Genomic DNA, 17,982 nt, shown 5'->3' on the forward strand with positions numbered 1-17,982 from the left:
TTAGAAGCCCTTCCATCCACACTGAAAGTCACGCTTCCAGCCGGCACCTTCAGGCTCCCAGTCGGCGTCATTCAAGTCTTGACACCACAAGTCTGTTGAGAACAAAGGTGACTTTTTGCCTTGCTTCTTGCACTCGTCCTCGCACACTTGAACTGCAAAAGGTTTGTCTTCGATAAATGTCTCGGTTGTCATGTACGGCTTGCAACCCGCTCCTGGGAAAAAGTCGCAGCCTGGTACGCTCTTGCTCATGAGGAAGCTGACCCTGCATTTGCTGACATCGCGTGGGTCGGAAACAGTGAGGTCGATTTCGAAAGGCATCTGGTGCTCGACAGGACGTTTGATTGTTTTGATAGTGTCGGTCATGTTCATCATGTTATTGCCTTTGGTCTGGTGTTCGCCAGCATGATGGCCGTTTGGATCGATAAGCACCCATTTGATCTCGGAGTACTCGGCCACCATGTGCTGTGAAATGTTGACCTTCCAGTATCCATTCTTGTCCATATGGCCCAAAGTTGGCGAAGGTGGTGCAAAAGAAGTCTTGGTCGATTGTTTGCTAGTGGATGTCGTGCTAGTAGATTTCGTGCTAGTAGATCTCATGCTAGTAGACTTCATGCTTGTCGAGTGCTTGCTCGTCGAGTGCTTGCTCGTCGTGTTGCTGGCAAAGGTAGTCGATGTGTTTAGAGGATCGCGGATGATGTTGTTGCCTTCGTCATCATTGAGAGAGAGCGGTGCCCGAGTGCATGCTGGCGCATCAGACGTAAGAGTATTGGTTCCTGTCATCGTTGTCGTAGTGTCAAAGCCAGGCATTGCGCCGCCACAAACGGTCACCGTGGCGTCAATCATTGGCACACAAAGGGAAGAGATCATGGTCGATGATGTTCCTCGTAAGCTGGAGGGAAGCGCCGAGACATTGAAACCTTCTGTGCACCATACAAAGCGCTCAGTAACAATAGTCCTCTTGCTGTCATCACAGTCTTCAGGATCGGGGCGGTTTGGCGGTTTTGTCGGTGCAGGTCCTGGCTTTGGTCCGCAGCCGCCGGGAAGCGTACATCCTGGACGAGAGCAAAGCTCTGGTGGGCAAGGTTCACACCCCTTTCCTGGACAGTATCCACCGTATCCTACGATTCCCTCTGGCTGTGTGCCCGGGCATCCAAAGAATGTGCAAGGATTGCAGCCGAAGAGACCACAAGGAACCGTGAGGTCAACCTCTAACCCAGGACAGCCAGGGCCAAATCCGATCCCCATCCATCCGCAGCCGCACCCAAAAAGCTTGCAGTCTGGTTTTTTCTCCTTCGGACGTGAAGTGGGTTTGGGCTTGATCTTTGGGTCGTCACGGTCGCTGTCGCTCGGGCTATCGCTTTCGCCGTCTTTGTCGCATTTCTTTGGAACGCATGGACAGATGGGCCGCTTTGTTATCAAGAATGTGACAAGGCGCCACTTGACGCATTCGGAAACGCAGTCATTTGGCTTGCATTCTGGGTCACTATCGGAGTGTGAGTCTGGATCGCCGTCGCTATGCTCGTTATTCTTCGGAGCACCCCACCACCATGGCAGACACCAATGGCTATTCTCAGGAAGTCGACATTCGGGCGGAGGCTGGACATAGTCAGGTCTAGGAAACTTCCAACCCTCACAGAATATCTTGCACCACTCGAAACCCCGGCACTGGTCAGGACAGCCGATAATAGTAGGCAACGCTTTCGAGGAGGTAGCGATAGGAATGGGAGTGACCATTGGCGGAGTACCGCTGCCTTGGACTGAGGTTGGCTTAGGGCTCACGGTTTCGCGATCGGAGGATTTTGCTGCTGAGCTGCTATGCGTTACGGGAGGTGGTGCTTGACCCGAAGAAAATGCCACAGAGGTACCTGGAGCCGGCAAAGATATGACGGCCATTGATGTAGATACCCATGGACCCGGAAAGACCGATATCGAAGGAGCGTGCGAGGAAGATACCCCGGGCGTTGACCAAGACACAACAGGCACTGGTAAAGATATACCCGGTGCTGGTGAGGATACGGCTGGAGCTGGGAACGACATGATGGGAGCTTGTGACGAAGAGAAGCTGAAAGGTGGCCAGATTACGCCGGGCGCTGACGAAGAAGGTACTTCTGGGACTGTCAAAGACACTCCCTGAGTAATGGATCCGAATTGTGAGCTGGCCTGGTCGCTGAAAGCCCCAGAGGATGGGAGGGAACTAGGAACGATGGTTGTGCTGAAGAGGCCTGTCGGGAGGTCCAATGGGCGCGAAAGTGGTGCACTTGGTGAGCCAACATTTGAACTGCCCTGGTCGCTGGAGGGTGTTGCTGAGCCACCTGGTCTGCTAGAAGCCCCCAATGAAGGCGCAATGAGAAAACCACCAGTCGAGCTAGGTGAGTTGCTGGAGGATGGTTGAAAGCTGCTCTGTCCACTTGACCAAGACGACGAAGAACCTGCAGGAGAGCTCGTAGTTGAGGAGCCAGCAATTGAAGAAACAGATACCACAGGACCAGGCAATGAAGTAACACCTATAGGGTGACTAGCGACGGAAGATGGGGCAATGGAAGGCTGGAGTGGCAGGCTTGAAACTCCTGAAGGAGTTGGATTGAATACCGGTGCAGCCGAAGTACTTGCACCAGCCGAAGATGCTGACCCAGAAGGTGCAAAGCCACTTGAAGTAACCATGGAAGGCTGTTGACTGCTCCAGATTTGCGATGATGGGATGAGCGAGCTACTCCGTGTAGAAGATGCGGTTCCGATTGGTGCAATGAATGTCGATCCTGCTTCAGATGAAGGTTGGCTATTCGATGGAGTAGGGGTAGGCGACGCCGAACCTTTCCATGAAGAGGGTGTATCAGAATGGCTTGATCCGATCTGAGATCCTGTGTTACTGCTCCAAACCGTGGAAGATGGAGAATTGGACTCTTGGGCTGACTTTGTGTATGATGGAGCAATCGAGGAAGCAATCGAAGGTGCAACCGGGGGTACGATTGGAGGTGCAATCGAGGGGACATTCGAAGGAGCGATCGAAGGAGTAGCCGAAGGAGCCATGGAAGGGACACTCGAAGCGGCCTCTGGAGGAACAGGCATCATCGAACTAGGGCGGGTATCGGAAGAAGGACCCAAGTTGACTGAGCTACTGTGTGGTTGTGGAATAGCTGAACCCTGTTCAGAGGTCGTGAATGAAGGAGCGTTTGAAGGAATAGGCTGCGTAGGCCTCATCGGAGCGGAAGGCAAGGGCCCTGGTTCAACAGAGTTTCCAGGTGGTGGTGGTGCTCCAATCCCTCCATCGCAGTGGTTGTAATCGATGGCCCAGAGAGAGGTGCCCCCAAGGCATCGCTTGTTGGCCAATTCCAACTTCATTCCGAGAGTCTCGTCGTCGTCGTATCCTATCCACTGGTTTTCCCAGGCAATTTCCTTGACACTAGCACCTCCGGGGATGATCTGAGGTGTCAGACCTTTTGCCCGGATGATCCTTCTAATCTCGCACGCACTGAGCAGACCGTCTTCCTTTGTACAGCTACCAGCCATGCTTGGGCCAGTAAATTTGCAGCCATAGTACTTGCAATTCTGATCGGCTACTGTGAAGCCGCGCCCGTAATTGGCCACACCCATGTTGATCTTGGACGGCTCAAGTTGAGCAGCCCGGAGAAGGTCCAAAGCAGAGTCAATCTCGGCCAAGTCGGTATGAGGCTTGATCTTGGGTCCCAGACCATTCACAGTGGCGTCCCATGGTCCATGAAGGTCGTAAGTGAGAACAGTGAACCAGTCAACAGCGTCTTGCATCTTCAGGGGATCCATGCTCTTGAGATACTCGTATTGGGCCGGAAGAACAACAGAGATGCCGAAGTCTTTCCCTAGGCTGTCGCGAAGCTCGTGGACCAAGTCGACCTGGTTCTGGGTATCCGCTGGATTGCCGCCGCGGCTCGTGGTGCCAGGCCACTGCCAATGAAGTTCGATCGCAGAGAACTTCCACTTTTGGAGGAATTGCTTGAGTGAGTCGATGAACGCCTTGCGGTTGGACTTGGTACTGGACATGTCGGACCAAGCAGTACGCGTCGGTCCTTCGTTCGACATGTTCCATCCACCAATAGCCTTTGGTTCAGTCAGTCCCGATACTGTATGGACACGATCAAAGTGTACTTACAAGTCCTTTGGAAACGCTGTTGGACAACCGAAGAAACTGCCTGTAAGTTTCTTCGTCTTTCGGGTCCTGCATACCAACAGCAAAAGTCTTTGGATCAAAGACAGCGAAGCTGAGAACAATGTGTGTGAAACCGGTGGTGTTGAGACGGCCAGGCCAGATCTCATCACAGTCGCGCTGACGCATGTTCGAGGCTTGGAAGTAGGTGACCCGACGCCTTGCGCTGTTCTTGTCGCATGTCGCAGCGGACCACTTGACGCAGTTGCTTTGACAAGGTGTGGGAGCGCCTGACTGAGTCTGAGAACGACAAAAAATATCGGATGCACCGCAGAAACCGAAGTGTGAGCAGCAGAGGTTCAGTGGGCAGGTATTTCGGCCGTCATCACTGAACTTCCCGCAAGGCGCCTTTGCTTGACAGTTGGAAACGCACTTGGCTGGTGATACTGGAGAACAATGCTCGGGACGGTATCCGCAATAGCCTAAGTTCGATTAACACATTTTGTAAGGGGGGCCACTGCGATAGATACATACCATCGCTATTGCAGCAAGCGCCATCAATACAGGGCCTAGAGGCGCTGCACTGGAACTCGATGTCGCCCTTGACAGAAAGATCGAAGTCTCTATCGGTTTGCACTCGAATATAACCCTCGGTGAGCTCGAGGGTAGGTGGGACGCCAATGGGGTTGGAGCTAGCTGCGAAACAAGCAGCCAGCAGCCCGAAAAGGGCAAGTATCAGTAAGCGCATCGGGAAAGAACCCTGATGCTTCGTGGTGTTTTGTTGACAAGTAGATGATGGGGGCAGAAGGGTGAGATGAGGTTGTTGGGGAATGAGTTGAGAGGAGTTGTGGACAAAAACTGAGAGGGCGGGGGAGAGGGGCGATATATCGGTGGGCAAGTGATTGGAAGTGGCGCTAGTGAGTGATAGTGAAGTCTGCGAATGCGGAAAGCGCGAGAGAAGAAGGGTGAGTGCGCACGGACGATGCGTGAAAGCAGCGACATTACTATAGCATCCCCGAGTTAGTGTGTTTCCATATGCTAAACTCTCTTATCAGAACGGGGGTTCGAGTCTGGATGAGTAGCCTCCTACCTAGAGTATCAGGGATCGATACAGAATGAGGAGATGCAGTCCACCTTTTCTGTGTACATAACTTGAGAAGATACTGGAAGTTCATCGAGAGGGTTGAGGTGGGAATGCAGAGTTGACGTGTGTACATAATGCGAGGTCGAGTTCAACACCGACTCCATCATCTCCTGAAGAAATCGAACTCTCTCTCATTGGGAAGACTGGAAATTTGCCGCGCATTTTTTCAAGTCAAGCGTATGTGCATAGCGTTGTACATTTTACGGTGTGCTAGCGAAGGAATTTCGATAAGACGACACTGAGGTCGGACTGACATGGCAGTGGCCCTACTATCCGTGACGCGCTTAAGGTAAGTACGCTAGATTCCAGAATTCCCTCCCCTCTCCATTGAACAGCACTCGAGCTATGGATATACATCTCCTGGCGGTCCATGCGTGACAATCACACTGTGCCTTCCGAGAAAACGTTATGATGGTGCAGTTCTTATTTCCGCCGCCCACTGCAGCTACCTGAGCTCTACCCATGAACTTCAGTCTTCGCATACCCATCGAGCAGGTCTAAAGGGGAGTCTCATTAGGGGTACTTGTCAATGATCTAATCGTAAACGGAGTTGTTCAAGGTGCTTAGCGGTTCAGATTGCGAAAGCCCAAATCACAAAGATCTGCGTAGATGCATTTGTTTCGATACTAACAAAGACAACAACAGTTAGATTCTATCCAGTCTCAAGACATACAAACAGTGTCATATTCCAAAAGGTGCCTTTTATTTCACAACTTTGTGCACAAAGCAGTCGAGACATACCAATCTCTACAACGGCGTTCCGCTCTCGATAGTAAAACAGCTCAACACTATAGAACCAGTATTCCAAACCTTTTAGTTGCCCAGAGACATGCACAAGTAATGATGACGGCTGCATGCACCTCCCAGGTGCTTGCGCAATGCAATATCTGGATATACTTTTACCCAGATGGCGTGTGCGCACGTCCCTGCATGGCGGGGTCGCACTAACGTCATTTGGAGTCATTCGATCACGACTTTCCTCGTCGTACGCCAGCATCGCGTTCCATGAATATCACGCCCTCAGCACCACGAGGATGGCGCAGTCGCCTTTTTATGGTGATGTACCGGGCGCCATGTTGCCACCACGCCTCTCCATAGAGCTCGACCGTACCGATCCCGGTGTCTCTTTCCGCGCATCCCCCTCGCATGTTCACCACACATGGGCCCGAACATTCCACTCGCGACCGGAGCTCTATATCCGCCCACGGAGCCTCGAAGAGGTCCAGAAAGTGGTCAATCTTGCGCGTCGCATGCGGAGACGAGTCGTCACTGTAGGATGTGGACATTCGCCCTCGGACTTGACATGCACCTCGTCATGGATGGTCAACCTCGACGATTTCAAGCGCGTGTTGGATGTGAACAAGGAGCGCAAGACAATGACAGTGCAGGCTGGAATACGCATGCATAGCTTGAACCTTCAGGCCAAGTCCTACGGTCTGACAATGCCAAACTTGGGGTCCATTGACGATCAATCTCTAGCTGGAGCGATTGGTACAGCGACGCACGGCAGCTCGTACAACCACGGTCTCCTCTCCGACCGCGTCCAAAGCTTGCGGATGGTATTAGCGAATGGTCAGGCAGTTCGATGCTCCCCGCAGCAGTCTCCCGATCTCTTCCGCGCGGCATTGGTATCACTGGGTGCATTAGGTATCATCGTAGAGATTGAATTCCAAATGGTTGAGGCAAACAGCGTGGAGTGGATACAGACCATTCAGCCAATCGAAGATGTACTAGCCGATTGGAACAACGGACTATGGACTTCCAACGAGTTTGTCAGGGTATGGTGGCTTCCATACATGAAGCGTGCGGTAGTGTGGCGCGCAGACAAGACCACCAAGGCGCATCGGCAACCGGAGTACAATTGGTATGGTGGCAGTGTCGGCTACCACACCTACCACATCTTGCTCTGGATATCACAATATGTTCCGCGCTTCTTGCCTTGGGTCGAATGGTTCGTCTTTGGCATGCAATACGGTTTCAAGGACGGAGCTGTCATCTCCGGGGTCGGCGAACAACGTACTGAACTCCTCATGAACTGCCTCTACTCTCAATATGTGAACGAATGGAGTGTCCCTCTTGACAAAGGCCCCGAGGTTTTGACTCGCCTCACAAACTGGCTTCATGGGGACGAACAATCTTCTGGCCTCCCGTTTAGCACTAAAGGTCTCTACGTTCACTCGCCTATCGAAGTCCGCATCACAAATACTGTCAACCGGGAACCGCGTCCGTATCTTGATACTTCTTATTCGAACACGCCCGCCCTATATCTTAATGCCACGCTTTACCGACCCTATGGCCAAGATCCGCCTTGCCGCGAGCGCTACTATGAAGCCTTTGAGCACCTGATGAAGGAGTACAACGGACGACCCCACTGGGCAAAGAACTTTCAGTCTGTAGACCACAGCTATCTCTCTTCGGTATACGGCAACGATCTTGATGAGTACAACCGTGTCCGCACTGAGGTCGACCCTGAAGGCATGTTTCTCGGTGCCTGGCACCGCCGCACTATTCTCCCTCCTAAGACCGACCTTCCTCTGCTACCTCTCGAAGAAAAGGAAGTCGTGCGCCGAAGTCGCCGTACCGGTGGCGTGGATTGGATCGGTGAGCAGGCGCGCTGGTTTGACGGTGGCCTTGATGTCTTTGAGAAAGCTGGTAGCGACTCTGGAGAGAGCTTCGATCTCATGGCCGAAGCTGAGGCGCACAGTAGCGTGCTACTCGAAGGTTTGACAGATGAGTTGATTGTTACGGAAGACAGCTATAAAATGGAGGTTGAGAGCAGAATAAGGGAGGATACAGAGGAGTACATGACCGGAACAAACGTTTTCAACAAAATGTAGAATTGTATGGCACGAATAGACGGTAAACAGCATGCTGCAAGGTATATGAGAAAAGCTCATCGATCATCGATCGCATTGCATATATTGCATTGGGAAACCTTCCTACACGTATTTCGAGTCAATAGAATATGAAATTGTCTGTACAATCCTCAAAGGTGCCTGCTCAGCAGCATATCATGAACACCCGGGTAAGATTGATGCTCTAGCGTGCCTATTGGGGTAAAGCGCCTGCGGGTAAGTGCGCCCGACTTCCTATTGTCACATCTCACCCTTTTGACCGTACACCTCAAAGCATGCAGGTATTTACAGGACCCCACTAGATAGTATAAACACCTTTATGTCGCCCCCCAAATACCCCCTAAATCTAGCATTCGGTAATTTAGGAGCTTGCCCCATTTACGCGACTCGGTGAGTTGTCGTCCGAACTCACTCCTGGGATTGATAAGACTGCGGATCTAGAGGCGTCTCCACCAATCTCGATGCTGTATTGAGCGATTGAACCACAGGGAAGTACAGCTAGTACAAGAATATAGTTTCCCGCAATGTTTGCCGACGGCTTGACCATGTCAGGTCGCTCTTCATTCGGAGGCCTTCCAACTCTGGATGATGAGTCTCACCGCCTTTAGTCTTCGCCATACGGCCTGAAAAATTGTGGTAAGTTATTTCCGATTCCCTAATCACGACCCACAATGCCCCGTTTCTTGGCAGCATCGTGCATTGCTTGGCACATCCGCCGAACTGTTGCGAGGTGGAGCGTGTTACATGGCGGAAGCGACTGACAGCTTACAGATGTGCGGAGATGACACACTGCATGATTGCGGACGAAAATAAGCGCACAGAAAGAAGTTGATCAGGACATTTAGAAGTAAATGTATATACAAATTCCGACACTGCCTTCTAACCACTCACTGTCACCTTCGAGCGAATATACGAGCACAGTTGTCTGATTGCTCACTGCATGCCTTTACATGGTCTGCACATAAATCTCAGAGTTTCCAGAAGACTGGTAACCCTCAGTGGCGACAATCTGGTAGTAGTGCGTACCGAGGTTCATGCCGTAGCGGGACCAGGCGTTGAAGTGGTTCTGCATGTTCACGCTTCCACCAACACGCTTCTGGGTACGGACAGACCTGTCATTGTCAGCATTTACATTTCAGTTTAATCAGTTCCACAATCACTTACCAGTACTGCTGAAAGGTCCTTGTACCGTCAATGGAGGGCTGGTTGTAACGTGTAGAGGTGGCAATGTCGTAAGTACCACCGTCAGTCTGGAAGCTTCCCTTGCGCTGGGCTCCACTGCTGGGGTTGTATGTGCCGTAGGATTCAATCACGTAGTATTCGACGAGCGGGTTGCGGGTCCATCCGTACACGGCGAGGTAGCCGTTGCCCTGAGGGTTGAAGGATCCACCATAGTTGATGGTACTGCGGGGACATGTCAGTCAATACCTTAACTACGCCCACAAGCTTTGCATCCTACCGTCCGTTTCCAGGGTTCCATCCCTTGCCTCCAACAAAGTTACCGGTGTTTCTCCAAGTCACAGAGTACTTGCTTCCCTCACCCATGGTGTACTGGGCAGAGCCGCCGCCGTCGGTCCACCAGGAGTAGAAGTAACCGTTGTGGTATCCCTCAGAGCTGGGGGTAGACTGGCGCTTCTCGAGAAGAGCAGTGGCGTTGCCATCGTCGCGCTCAGCGAGAAAGTCAAAGGGAGCAGCGAAGACGCTGGTGGTAGCCACAGCGGCAAGGAGAAGAGACTTGAAAGAAACCATTGTGCAGTTAGTGTTGCTGATCTGTACTGGATGCAGTGAGGCTACTGACTGCGTGTAGCGATCAACTTATATGTCTACGCCGAGTGCTAGATGAGCCTGAATCACAGGATGAACTCCTGCTGAGGGTGTCATGAGGTCTCACCTCGCCTGTTGCCTCTATCCGTCTTGGTGTACAGGTTGATGGCTGGTTGGAGCCTCTCATTTCGAGATACTCGCCCTAAGCATTGACCAAAGTGACCAAGTCAAGGCACATGCGGCAAATGCACGGATTGGTTTCCAGCTTCGGAAACCATGGCAAAGATACGATGACCACCAAGATCCGTAGCCCTTGCTCAAATCTGCACAGTGTAATCAAAAAAGCGTTGCTGTACCCGGTCTTTACGCGCTGTTTCAACCCGGTTCAGAGGATGTTAATATACGAGAAAACGCCACATGTATACAGGCGATTTACCCCACATTCCGCGGGCTGTATCACGGCCCAGGAGGAACATCCCTCGTACTAAGCACGCATAGGCGATGGATATGCCAAGTGTTGTAATGCACGTGAGGAAGCTTCGCGCGCTCATAGCGGAAACCCTCGGCAACTTCTCACTTTACCACCGGATGAACAGGTCCTGCCAAGCTATGCAGTAGCCGGCATTTCTACCGGAAGCAGGACTGCACGCCAAGCGCGGTGGAAATCATGAGCGGATCTAATGCTTGGAGTGCAGGCGAGGGTCTCGATGTGGGTAAGCCGGCGGAGAGAAGTTCTGGAACAAACCACGAAATTGAACGAGACGCGTGTATTCGAGAATATGCCGATAAGGCATCAAGTCGCATGGCAATCGAAAACTGTGTATTGCTCATATTTATGACGTGGTTCCGAACATCTTGCCAATCCTTCAACTCGATATCCGGATGTCCGACTTGTTTGGGAAGGTTGCTCGAGGGACATGTACACTAAACAGTATGGGGAGGAAGCGATAGCAGGTATTCACCAGACTACTGCAATCCAGTGTAACGCCAAGACCAAACATATCACACGTAGGGAAATGTTATGTGGGTTGAGAAATTATCCTATGCAGCATTCGACATACGAAGACACCATACGGTGGCAACTCGATCCTTTTCACTGGTGCGACATGAGACTCTAGTCTCAGTACGCATATTCAAAGATCGGACCGGCGGTCTTGGAGATCGCACTGGTGCTATTTTTGGGATGGGATGGCGTGCAAGCGCGTTGCGACATTGCTATATCTTCTGGATATGCGGCACGACATTTCGAGTTGTACGAGAAATCAACACACGGAGTCATCCCGTGGTGGAGCCACCTAGTTCTGCAGGCAAAACTCCCAAATTAAAAAAGGGGAAAAATAGATAATGGAAACTGATCGTTGGGGACCAAACGCTACTCCAAAATAGTTTGGTGTCTATATATCTCCCGCACACGAATTCAGCACCGGCCAATTACTTGGGCTTCTGTCATTTCTATCGGAACTGGCTCGATATTGATGATGGTAGTATTGCTTAATTCAGGGGTGGCGAGGTTAGCACGACCGATCATAGGGTTCTAACGCAATCCTTGGCTTCAGTGTCTGGCTGGCCTGCTCCTCTGTCGCTGACTACAGAACTGCTTCTCCTTCTTTTTGGCAGCCTTCAGTACAAGACTGCATTCATGTAGGTCTCTGCTGCTTTTACCAAGTTCTTTCTCTAGACATCTCACCAAAGCAGGCACAATTCTCTTCTTGTTATCTGCTATGGATAAGAGGAATGGTGGCGAAATCCTTCAAGCAGTCATGAAAATTTCATCTTTCAAGGGGACCCGTAAGTACCGTCCTCGGTAAAAGCCTTAGGAGAGCCATTCTAGGCCCCTTGATCATTTGCGATACAGTTCTCTTCTTTCACGATGCGCCCTGACATCCGGTTGCCCTCGTTACGCGCCACACTGCTATTTCATCGAGTCGAGAACCGTACGAGGCATCAGAAAGTTGAGAACATGACTGCCTTTGGAAAACTCGGTTCAAAAACACGAGAAGGATATACTACACAGTTATACATCAGTGAGGAGCTATGATGCCTGGTCAGTTCAATGGAGACCAAGTCTCAAGGCTGTCAAATAGCATGACTGCGCTGTAAGATCACAATGTTGGTAACAGGCATAGATGCAATATTTGCCTTCCTGTGTATGCTCGGTCTGGACTGATTGAAACGATCTCTCCTGGCAGACTTTCGTCGCCCTCGCTCTACAGAAACATATCTCACCCTCTGTTCAAGCCATTATCATCGCCATACGAGAAAGTTACACGAGGCTTTGGGGTTGCTTGATGGTAGCTTGATCCGGTGGGGTACAGTGAGTTCTATGTTCTTTGCCCAGCTCATCAAGACCATGGCCCAGTCATGACTGACATTCCTAATCATGTATGCATATGGCTTTGTATTCTCGCACTACACATCTATGTCATGTTGTACAGCTATGAGTGCCTAATCGTGGCATTTCCTGTTTCACAACAGATCCATGCTATCCTTCAAAGCCACGCTAGCTTATATAGGCATTGCCACGTGTTTAGCTTACACTGATTATGCGACTACTGCAAAGATCAAAGACATTAACAGGGATGATATCACTACGGATCGCAGTAAAGACTACACGAAGTGGGCCTCTCCTCCACTTGAAATACCAGGAACTTGAGTAGCTGGACCTCGAGCCTGAAGCTGAAGATGAACACTGTTTAAATTGAAAAAGGCTGCAGAGCAATAAAGTCACCGGTCATCTACTTTCGGGTTTCTCAAAGCGAAATCTAACGACGTTGAGATAGATTTTCGGGTGTACGGATCATAGGCAGGATACATTCACATGCTGTCTTTACAACTCGGGTCATCCCGGGTCATGCTCAACGCACAAGAATAAGCAATATATGCAGGAAAGTGGCGAAAGAGTTGGAAATGTTCAAAACTCGACTCATTCCAGTGTATCTGTTCGTACTACTATCTTGAGTCTTGGTGTTGGCGAATACAATACTTGACTGGCCATGACTCGTACATAGTCCAGACCAGGACTCACGTACGCCATTATGTTGGACGCTGACGATTGGTTAGGAGCTGTCATACATGCCGGATGTCCGGACCAAACCCCACAGCAATGCCTCCACACTGTGTCATCCTGCTTCGGTTTGAAGACACTCACATCTTCTCTGCTATGATGCAACTGTTCAGCACGAAATGGAACGTTTGCTACTCACCTGGGAACGATGAACTTGCAGAATGTGGCACTTTCAGTCTCACTCCATTTCACAGAAGACGAGTTTTGTTAGCCTGGCGGTTACGTCAATCGACCTATGGTTGGCCCCAACCAACTGGGGTCGGCTTACGAAGCAGACTAGGGATCTAGCCACCCCAGCGAAAGGAAGTGTTGGGTAAGCCCCCTTTCAACACTGAGAGACCAAACACCGCGTCTATACCCTGATATATGACAGTCCACTTAATGTACCGATCTCCCTATGCATTGCACATTATCTTTGCAGAGAAAATGTGCCTACTCAACAATATGCACGTCGTGTGGCAGGATCACGATTCATCTTGGAGTGGTCAAACCTAGCACTACACGTCGGTGCAATGATCTTCGGCCCACTTTCTACCCCGCGTTTCGGTGCATCCCGTCTACGCACATCCCCCATCCGACGTCTTGATGAAGATAAGCGATGCTGATCTACACGTTAATATCATCGACACTGCATGTGGCCAGACGCTCCATTCCGTCTCTTCCCGGCGTTAACCAGTCATGACTCAAAATCATACGAGAAGCCATGTGGCATGCCAAGCACATAGGTCGACCGTACAACTCTATCAAAGCCCCGGGACGGCATCCCGTTGGCTCTCGTCACAGACTCGGACTCGGAGTAATTCTGATCACCCCTTTTCGCGATCTGCACCGTGTCTCTCTGGCCCAAATGGACCGAATTATGGCCGGGATCCGCCACACACAACGTTGAGATATGATACTAAAACAGCCATGCTTGATCGCAGCCACGAGAATGGCTGCTTTGTGCGGATGCGCGCAGCTGGCGTTGCACAAAATGCGGAGACGACGCGGAGAGCCGACGCAAGCACCAACAGACGGTCAGCGAGCTTTATAAGCCTCCCCCCCCCCTCCAGCTCTTCCCTTTGTCCCGAGATTTACAGATAAATCCCACTTCCGCACCGCACAAGCCTTACATAGTAGCAGTTGTTGTATCAAAGCGGTTGCGACTTTCCCACAACAAAAAAGTATAATCACGTGATTGTAGCCTTTCACAGCGGATCCGCATTCCACATCCGTACCAGAACTCTGTGCTCCCTCAAACCTCCTCCCTGCCAATCTCGCCATTCCTAATATCATTCTATTATCTCACAACCACCACCAGCCCTCACCTACATCCACATCCACATCATCACAATGCCCGCCGTCACCCGCTCCCTCGAAAATGCGGTCCTTCAAGCCCATCGTGCAAAGGGAGTGCGCTACCCAACAGCCAATCAAAAAGAATGCTTTAAGACCTGGTATTCGTATGCACTCCGTCAGGGAGAGGTACAGAAGACGAGCCGAAAGGCCATCCAGGAGCACGGCAGGCAATTGAAGGAGATTAGGGAGCAGGCGCCTGGAGGCAGGACATATCTTTAATCAGTAAGTCATGACTCTATTACAGTCTTGGGTATCGTGGCTAAAATCTATATAGTGACTCGAAACTCTCTCTTTCGAACAGGTTTTTTTTTATCAAGATTGTTCGGACAGTATATAGCACGCTGGCACGAAGAATGTACGATAGCTAGTGGCGTAATGACCATCTTCAACAGTATTGCAGTCATCCAATTAAACTGAAATATTTGCCGTTCTGCTCCCATTTCTCATCTTGCAGTGCTGAAGTTCATTATAAAGCCGAAAATTGCTGGTATTGATCAAAAGAGTGTAGCAACAAGAACCTCCAGGTAAAAAATGACTTCCTCCGCTCTTGCCCCTCAATTCCCATCCTCCAAAATTTCTAAAAAAAAAACAACAATCAATGCAAAATCTACCCCAAGCTTTGAAGACTGAATGATCCGGAAGCGATGATGCATCGTTTACCGCCCAGATTTTACAGATCCCTTGTTGCATTCTAGTGACAAAATACTTTAATGCTGTAGTATCTGGTGGTATCGTAGCATGTTCCTTTGGCTACCTGTAGCTCACCAGCTGCAGGAGTGCAGTTGTAGTCCTTGTAAATGAAGGCTATGTTGCACCAGTCAGTTTACAACTACCCTGATGCAAAAGCAGCTATCAAGGTCTCGACAGCTATAAGAAAGAAGATTACTTACCGCGGCAGGTCTCTGCAAGCCACCAGACTTTCATGCCTTTTCCAGGAAGCCCGTGGCAGCCGTCGTCGGGATTTTGGAAGTCGCGCTGGCCACTGCTGCACCTGTCGGTGAATGTTCCAAAGGCAATTGCTGGGTTCTCGGTGACTGCAGCACCGGTAGAAGCAAGGAGAGAAGTAGCCAGGAAGGCAATGACGGAAGTGGAACGCATGATGAAGATGGTTTTCGTTTTGGGTGCTGGTAGAGCTGTAGGTGTTTGGTGGTTGTGATGATGTGAAATGAAGGGCAACAACGACCCTTATAACAACACTCCCTAAGTCCATTACCCCACCCACTTGTTCTCTCTTGAGCTTCTTACCTCACCGTACTTGGAACGATCTTTCGGCGCAGCATTGTATGAGGCTGAGCGGGATCGTTGGCAAACGGGCATCTTCACTAGCGGTGAGGTACGGTTCAGTAACAATCTGGACGTCGGCTGTGGGTTCTCCACTGGTGGTACCATAGTGACTTTCCCCATATAGAAATGACCTGATGCCTTGGCAGTGGGTAATTCGAGCAATGTGGCCAAGCCCAGCAGTCGCAATGGTGAAGGCTGAGGCACGCGGGGAGAGAAGCGCGGGACTGCATTTTCGACCAAGAGGTCGGGTAACGACCGTGACTATTGACCGCCGTATGCATGTGAGCTTGAGCTGAGTATTCTGAGCCATATGTGAGACAAGACATATCGCAGTAGTCGACTCGAGTCTAGTGCGAGTGATTCGATCAAGTGGATCGTCCAACGGGCACTTGCTCGAAGGAATGCGCGTGCATGGTCAAGTCAGGTAGCTTGGCGAGTCTGTTGTAGCACAGCCACCAGCTGATACATGTTACCCATGTTTGTGTGCGCTGGTTTCACCCGTCACTTGGGTGCTTGGGCCGGCGCTTGTGTGTATAGAGTCTTCAGCCTCAGGGTCGTGTTTGCATTCGGTATGGCACACAGCCTGGGAGGGACTAGCGACATGGGGCAGCAGCGGCTTACTGTCGTTCAAGCGCACCGCCCGGGCATGGTGTGAATAATCAAAACCATCAGCTCCGCAGTCCTGCTGGGGTTGACCGACTGAACGAAGAATTAGGCGGGCAAGCACCGTCCTCAACCACTTAGCGGTGCTTGGCATGCCCCATCTCACGTAAGCGTAGCATGTCAGGGTAACACTAAGTAGAGTGAAGTGCATCTTTGTCGTGTGTTGCGCAGTCAAGAATGTTTGCGACAAGCTCTAACGAGCACAGCTGTAATAATTTACTCACGATAGAGTTAAGGAATAAGTGCGTAGTTTTCATATCCGCCATGTGCTAGCAATATCCACGCAACATGTTAAAACCCGCCTCATTGACATCGTGCTAGCTCCGCCCGCACCTCAAAAAATGAAGCCCGGAAAGAGAAAAAAAGAAAAAAACATACAACAGCGGGGATTCGCCAGTGGTCACCCACCTGACTACTAATCCGCCGGTCTCCAGCTTAAATATTACCGAGCGAACGAGAGATATTGATTTCTAGAGCCTATGGTCGTATGTGAAAGAAATAACCCAATGTGAAAATTACCGAGTACACCACTTTTGGACGATGCTAAAAACCTTAGGCAGATTAGTCGCCAGTTTGAGTGTCATGTGATTTGCCTTTTTCTGATGAGGGGGTGCGTGAACTATGTCATTGTTTACCAGGATATAAGCTTCATGAACGTCACGATTGCTATCCTTGCGAAAGCTTTTCTTATGATGGTAGTTGGGATCATGGTGGGGTCAGGTGTTGGTGAAAATCTCCCAGGCTAACCGTCGGATGCTGCAAGCGGCTCATCTCTCGACATGCGAGTCCCCCATGATGGAACAGCACATGTTGCTCCACGCCCCAGAAAAGGCTTCATGTAAAAGAGTTAAAAAGCTGGCGATAGCCTACTCTCCTGACCCGTTCATGCATCCTCCATTGCCATCGTCTAGTAGGATATTTCCTGAGTAATATCTCGAAAATATGGGAATGAGCTGCCGTGCAGAAGATGACATTGGAAGCAGTGACGCAGGGTGGCGGGTGGGCGTGCAGGCGCCATTGGATCAGAGCCTCAAGATCGCGTCATGCAGGTACCCCACTCGGAAGCGGGGTATATGCCTGCACCACATAGATATTCATGTCGTCAATCATCTTCATGATATATATCAGTGGCTTCCTATCACTTCGCTTGCTTGCTGCGCCAGTGCTGCAACCGTACCGCTTCCCAAACCCAGCTTACTCAAGAATTGAGGTGACCGGTCTACCAAGAGACACCATCTTCCTTTCGCACTACTGAAGTAGTAAACAAGATAGGAAACGAAAATTACAACAAGAAGCATTCGACATGGCGCCTCAATCTTTCCGTGACATCCTCGGCATACCGCCCCATTCTGCTTCCACTAGCGACTCTGCCCTCGTCATCATCGACGCGCAAAACGAATACGTATGTTCTACAATAGTCATTTCTCCACAGTCTACCCAGAAAGTAAAGCTGACAACACAAGGCCGAAGGTAAACTCAAGGTAACCAATGCAGCCTCGAGCAGAAAAGTCATTGCCGAGCAACTTGCCAAATACCGCAAATCCGGTGGCAAAATCATCCACGTCATGCAAAAGGAAGCCGACGATTCACCAATTTTCACGCCGGGTACGAAATTGGCAGACATCACAACAACTTCGAGTTTTCTGGAAACCGCTAGAAAAGCACGCTATCTAGGAGAACCGACCACGAGGAATCGACTAACAGCACTTTTAACACCTGCAGCTAAGGCGCTAGCGCGCAGTAGGGAGAAGAA

General features: G+C 50.6%; 6 protein-coding genes across 6 annotated transcripts; 3 read left to right on the forward strand and 3 right to left on the reverse strand.

The window, feature by feature from the left end:
- Positions 1-4,306, reverse strand: SETTUDRAFT_90053 (glycoside hydrolase family 18 protein; the record flags this gene model as incomplete). Its single annotated transcript, XM_008029454.1, has 6 exons — positions 1-568; positions 608-1,513; positions 1,559-2,515; positions 2,804-3,050; positions 3,117-4,071; positions 4,124-4,306. The coding sequence occupies 6 exons, from the start codon at positions 4,304-4,306 to the stop codon at positions 1-3; spliced, it is 3,816 nt and encodes a 1,271-aa protein (XP_008027645.1).
- A 2,028-nt stretch (positions 4,307-6,334) lies between these two features.
- Positions 6,335-8,098, forward strand: SETTUDRAFT_32411 (uncharacterized protein; the record flags this gene model as incomplete). The annotated part of the gene is made up of 1 exon (XM_008028836.1): positions 6,335-8,098. The coding sequence occupies one exon, from the start codon at positions 6,335-6,337 to the stop codon at positions 8,096-8,098; it is 1,764 nt and encodes a 587-aa protein (XP_008027027.1).
- Positions 8,099-9,062: 964 nt separating this feature from the next.
- SETTUDRAFT_91569 (glycoside hydrolase family 11 protein) lies at positions 9,063-9,865 on the reverse strand (the record flags this gene model as incomplete). The annotated part of the gene is made up of 3 exons (XM_008029455.1): positions 9,063-9,228; positions 9,281-9,520; positions 9,576-9,865. 3 exons carry the CDS (start codon positions 9,863-9,865, stop codon positions 9,063-9,065), a joined length of 696 nt encoding a protein of 231 aa, XP_008027646.1.
- A 4,411-nt stretch (positions 9,866-14,276) lies between these two features.
- Positions 14,277-14,501, forward strand: SETTUDRAFT_90279 (uncharacterized protein; the record flags this gene model as incomplete). Its single annotated transcript, XM_008029456.1, has 2 exons — positions 14,277-14,408; positions 14,460-14,501. 2 exons carry the CDS (start codon positions 14,277-14,279, stop codon positions 14,499-14,501), a joined length of 174 nt encoding a protein of 57 aa, XP_008027647.1.
- Positions 14,502-14,973: 472 nt separating this feature from the next.
- On the reverse strand, positions 14,974-15,380 carry SETTUDRAFT_32413 (uncharacterized protein; the record flags this gene model as incomplete). Its single annotated transcript, XM_008028837.1, has 2 exons — positions 14,974-15,086; positions 15,173-15,380. 2 exons carry the CDS (start codon positions 15,378-15,380, stop codon positions 14,974-14,976), a joined length of 321 nt encoding a protein of 106 aa, XP_008027028.1.
- A 2,152-nt stretch (positions 15,381-17,532) lies between these two features.
- Positions 17,533-17,903, forward strand: SETTUDRAFT_20704 (uncharacterized protein; the record flags this gene model as incomplete). The annotated part of the gene is made up of 3 exons (XM_008028730.1): positions 17,533-17,631; positions 17,693-17,834; positions 17,887-17,903. 3 exons carry the CDS (start codon positions 17,533-17,535, stop codon positions 17,901-17,903), a joined length of 258 nt encoding a protein of 85 aa, XP_008026921.1.
- Between the last annotated feature and the right edge of the window lie 79 nt (positions 17,904-17,982).

The sequence above is a fragment of the Exserohilum turcica genome (assembly GCF_000359705.1).
Source record: "Exserohilum turcica Et28A unplaced genomic scaffold SETTUscaffold_3, whole genome shotgun sequence".
Lineage (NCBI taxonomy): Eukaryota > Fungi > Ascomycota > Dothideomycetes > Pleosporales > Pleosporaceae > Exserohilum > Exserohilum turcicum.